The sequence below is a fragment of the Tupaia chinensis genome, unplaced genomic scaffold (assembly GCF_000334495.1).
Source record: "Tupaia chinensis unplaced genomic scaffold, TupChi_1.0 Scaffold148004_1, whole genome shotgun sequence".
Taxonomy (NCBI): Eukaryota; Metazoa; Chordata; class Mammalia; order Scandentia; family Tupaiidae; genus Tupaia; species Tupaia belangeri.
The window spans coordinates 320,422-325,250 of NW_006207854.1; the positions used below are offsets into that span (position 1 = coordinate 320,422).

The following is a 4,829-nucleotide window of genomic DNA, read 5'->3' on the forward strand; positions in this document are numbered from 1 at the left end:
GCAGGTTTCCTTTACCTCCCAGGTTCACAAAAGGGAAGACTTCCACACGACAGGCAGGACAGGGCCCGGAGCAGTGAGGCAGAGGTTCTCCTTCCCGAGCACCTAGGCCCTTCTCATTCCGGTTTCCCTCGACCCATTCTTGGGTGAGTGCCCAGGTTCTAGAAAGGGGTGTGAGGGCCAGGTTCTAGAATGGCTTTCTCTTGAGATCAGGCCTGGAACATTAGAAGGGCATCTTTACATCAGCTGGGAATGCACTGGCTTGCATTCAGCTGCTTCTCCTATCGCCTGTTGCTGCTTTTCCTGGTCAGTTACTCCTTTCCTCATCTAGAGGCCACCTCTTGGCAGTGATTTCTAGAAGTCCCCTAGGTCTTCAGTGCCTTGGCTTCATCCCTGCCCCTCTGACCCTTTCCTCCTGCAGGCATGAGCCTGGCCCACACCACTGTGCTCTTGTGGGCATGGGGGAGTCTCCAGGCTTTTGAAATTGTGGAGAAGGAGAACATTTTTCAGAAGACCCCCTGCCCCGCTTTCCTGATGTTTGACAATGCAGCCTACCTGGCCGACATGAGCTTCGAGCTCCCCTGCCACTGCAAGCCGGAGGAGGTGTCAGCTGTGGTCTGGTACTACCAGAAGCACCTAGGTGGCAGCCACACCAAAGTGCTGACCGACTTCGACGGGCGCGTGCTGACAGAGGCGGCTCAGGTGCGGGCCGGCAGCGATGTGCTGGTGCGCTTCAGCATCCGCATGTTCAGCCTGCTGGTGTTCCGGGCCCAGCCTGAGGACTCAGGCTTGTACTTCTGTGGCACCCGCAAAGGGGACTACTTTTATGCCTATGATGTGGACATCCAGAGCAGTGAGGGAATGGTGGCCACCTTCATGGATGAGGGTCAGGAGCCCTTTGCAGATGAGTACCACAGGCGCCTCCGTGTCTTCACCACCTTCTGGGAGTGGACCCCCTGCGACCGCTGTGGGGTGCCTGGGGAGCAGTGGCGCATCGGTCTCTGCTACCTGCAGAGCCCAGACCTCTCTCCGCGCTACCGCAAGACACTGCCCGACGTGGTGTCCTGTGGTGCACAGGCTGTGCCCAGGAAGCTGCGGGCTATGGCCAGGGACCACACGCCTGAGCTGCTAGTTCGGAGCTGCACAGTGCCCTGCAAGAAGAAGACGATCCGGGAGGGCGTGCTGGCCATCTTCAACTATGTGTCCAAGGTGGGCAGCCGGCCCTGGGTACCCCAGGTGCCCATTCAATTCCACCAGCAGAGATTGGGCCACGGACTCATCATGTCCTGTCCCGGGGCCCGGCCCGAGCACGCGGTAGCCTGGGACAAGGGCCGGCAGCAGCTGTACCGCACACAGTACCTGAAAGGCGTCAACAGGTCCATGAGGGTGTTCATCGACCATGGCCACCAGCTGCATATCCGCTTCACCCAGCTGGGTGACCGGGCCATCTACTACTGCTGGCGGCAGGGGGTGCGGGTTGCTGGCTTCCGGCTGGGCGTGACATCTCGAGGACGCTACCCAGCCTCACTCTCAGACCCTGAGACTCGCTCTGCTGTGAAGCTCACCCTGCTAGGCTACCTGTTGATCACGGCCGTCTTTGTCACCATTCACCTGTGTCGTTGCTGCTGTTACTTATTTCGCTGTTGTCCCAACTTTACCCCCTAAGCTATCCCTTCCCGACCTCTGAAGACCAGTTGTACTTCAGTGTGTTTGTTAAATGGTTACAAGAAGCCTCTGAGTGGGCACCTGCTCCCTGTTTTCCTGGATGGTGGGGTAGGCCCAGGGCCTGATCTGGGAAGTGAAAAAGCCTGAGGCAGGTGGGAGACTGGGGACCGAGGAGGTCAGGATGGACATAGCCAAGGTGCACATGTCTTCTGACTTTGCTTGGAGGAGGAGGAAGCACACTCATATCTGTCAGATGGCCGAGTCAGGGTTGACTAGTGTCGAGGGTCCTTTACCTTCTTGCCTTGGAGGACTGCCAAGTGGGTGCTGGTTGGAATGGAGGTGGTAGAGGAGGAAGGGAGGAGGGGCGGGAGCTGGTTTTTGTCCTCTTTGGTGTCCTCCCTGCCTTGTCCTGGGACTGGCAGGGAGAAACAGCAGCTTTGAGAATCAAGGTAAAGACTAGAACAGGAGAAATGGATGACGAAGGTGGAGATCAGGGGTCAGCAGATGTCATAGCGGTTATGTCACTGGATTCCCACATGGCTGACTACATTTGAGTCCCAGACCTAGTGGTTTGAAAATCACCCTGGGCCCGTGTGTGTGCATGCCCAAGATCCCAGGAGGAGAACAGAGGAGAAGGGATTGCAGCGTGCCCATCTCCCCGGGCAGTGATTTCTCACTTTCCCTCTCGCTGTCTCTGTCTCTCCAATAAGCGTACATACCCTATGGCAAAACAGCTTTAAAAAAAAGTGGAGATCAAACTCAGATTTCCAGAGAAACTTGGGGGAAGGGACTGGATGGGAACAAAGGCCGGGGCACCAGGGCCACGGGGGCACCAGGGCTGCTGTGGCAGAGAGGGGTTGGAGGTGAGTTTGGTATGTGGCTGCTGGGGCGTGGCCTGGGCTCCCAATAAACAGCAAGCTGGGTCTTGTTCCAGGCTAGTCTTGGCCCCGCCCCACCTCTCATGAACAGATCAGAGTCCACTCTGGTGAGGCTGCAGCACGTCTTTATTTTTCCTCAATGCCTAAAGGCAGCACCAGTACCCTGAAGGTTAGCGGTCGCAGCAGGTGGCAGGAAGGAGCAGGAGTGGGATGCCAAGTCTTGGGAAGCGGGAGGACCTCTACCTCTCCCTCCCATTGCCTTAGCGGGGAGAGGAGGATCCTCTTTCTTGGCACAGACACCAGCCCTGTGCCCACCAGTCTACCCATGAGAAGCAGGGCAAGTGCCCTGCCTCCAGGCTGTGGAGTACAAGCCACTGTCTTCATTCAGCTAGGGCCTCAGTTTCTCCAATTATAAAATAGTGTGTACCTAAAATACACATATCTTGTGTGTGAGTAAGAGGGGGCCACAAGGAGCCCTTGACTTTCAGGGAAAAAGCAGCTGGTCATTATGGGGTAGCGAGCGAGGGTCAGATGTATGATGGTGGCATCGCTGGGTCGGCAGGTAGCAGTCCAGGGGCTCTGAGGTCTGGGTGGACAGGGACGATGCAGCAAAGAAGTCTAGAGCAGGAGGAACTTGTGCCTGCCCCCGTGGGCAGCAGCCCTTTCTGTCCTGTATCAGCACCTTCAAGAGGATGAGTCACATCCCACGTGTGACTGGTTCCCCCCAACCCCCTACATCGACATTGATGGTGATCTTGTCCTGACGGCCTCCTCCACCATCTCTACTAGCGCCCCCTGCAGCCTGCATGTGAGGGCCCTCCAGGGCTTGACCCCTCTGCACCCTCCTCAGGGGCCAAGCAGGCCCCTCTGCTCCCTCCCAGCACCCCTTCCCTCTCCACTTTCACTGCACATCCCCCAAAGTGCTGAGAATCAGGCTCCCACGTGCCCACAGCTTGCCCACAGACTGGCTCCCTGCACGGCACCTCAGCGGGGCTGAGGCACTTGAATCATCACTCAGAAAGGCCCTCTGGGATCTGGGCAGGCTCAGGGCCACACAGGTGGCAGGACATCCCCACCCGTTCTTCAGCTTGTCAGGGTCAGTTTAAAACAACAAGCCTCTGGCCAGGGCTCCCTTACCTTCAGAGACTTCCCCTTCCTGTCTCAGAGTCTCTCTCTGCCTCCAGCAGCCTGAGGAAGCTCAAACGCCCAATTCCTAGAGACCCCGAGAGACCTCCAGCTCTGGCAACAGTTGCCATAACAACAGGGATCGGGAATGCAGGAGGGTGATTTATCATGTCCCTCTACATTCCCCAACTTCTTTCCTCTGAGCTGCTGGCCACGCCCCTCGAGGCTACCTATTCAGGGCAAGCACCCTGTTAGTTGGAATTGCTGGGTGTGGGGTGGGTGCCGTCTGGCAGGCCTAATGCTGACAGATCCTAGGGTAGCAAGCTGGTGAAGGGACAGGAGGGGGAGCTGGGGTGGGTGGGAACCGGGGTCTGGAGTAGTCTGGGGCTGTCAGCTATCAGAGCAGGGGAACTATCCTTCTGTTGCAGGCTGGGGACAGGGGCCCCCAAGTGGGGCCTGCCTCACATCACGTCCTTGTGCTCCTGCTTGGACTCCTTAATGACCTGCAGGGGACAGGAAAGGGCACAGTGCAACAGTTAGGAGCTCACACGGACCCCAGGTCCACCACTGCTAGGTCGTGCAGTCCGCTAAGTCCCCAACCATTCTGAGTGTTTCTTTTTTCTTCCATCAGTGAGAGAGATAAATAGCACCCCAACAGGACCTTGACACAGTGATCCATCCCCGGCCTCAGCCAGCCCTAGATCATGGCTGCGACATGCCCAGCACACTCAGGGAAGTCTCTGAAAGAGAACCCAGAACCTCCTCACGTGGGTCAACCTCACAGAGCTTCGTGTTTTACCCACCACGCCACCGTCTTGTCCTCTTTCTTTTCTTGACAGTAACCGTAGGTGCCTTAACTGCCTCGTGCAGTGGTCGAGGGAGGGTCCAACAGGCAGCGTAGTAGTTATGGTACTGGATTCCCATATGGCCAGCCACAGTTTGAGTCCTGGACCCAATGGCTTAAAAATCATGCTAGGAGGCCGGCAGGTGGTGTGGTGGTTGAGTGCACTGGACTCCCACATAGCCAACCATGGTTCAAGTCCTGGTCCTGATCAATTGCTTTCTCACTTTCCCTCTCTGTCTCTCTCTGGTCAAATTTAATAATAATAATAATAATAATAATAGTAATAAAATAATAAAGTTAAATAAAATAATTCTTTTTTT

General features: G+C 56.4%; 2 protein-coding genes across 2 annotated transcripts in view; one reads left to right on the forward strand and one right to left on the reverse strand.

The window, feature by feature from the left end:
* Window positions 1–213: 213 nt before the first annotated feature.
* On the forward strand, window positions 214–1,723 carry FAM187A (family with sequence similarity 187 member A). Its single transcript, XM_006169998.1, has one exon. The coding sequence runs from the start codon at window positions 421–423 to the stop codon at window positions 1,660–1,662; it is 1,242 nt and encodes a 413-aa protein (XP_006170060.1). The 5' UTR covers window positions 214–420; the 3' UTR covers window positions 1,663–1,723.
* A 1,105-nt stretch (window positions 1,724–2,828) lies between these two features.
* GFAP (glial fibrillary acidic protein) overlaps window positions 2,829–4,829 on the reverse strand; it is a 10,953-nt gene continuing 8,952 nt past the window's right edge. The window contains exon 9 of the mRNA XM_006170025.2: window positions 2,829–4,168. Coding sequence (XP_006170087.2) covers window positions 4,127–4,168 — 42 coding nt within the window. The 3' untranslated portion in view covers window positions 2,829–4,126. The remainder of the gene's footprint in view (window positions 4,169–4,829) is intronic.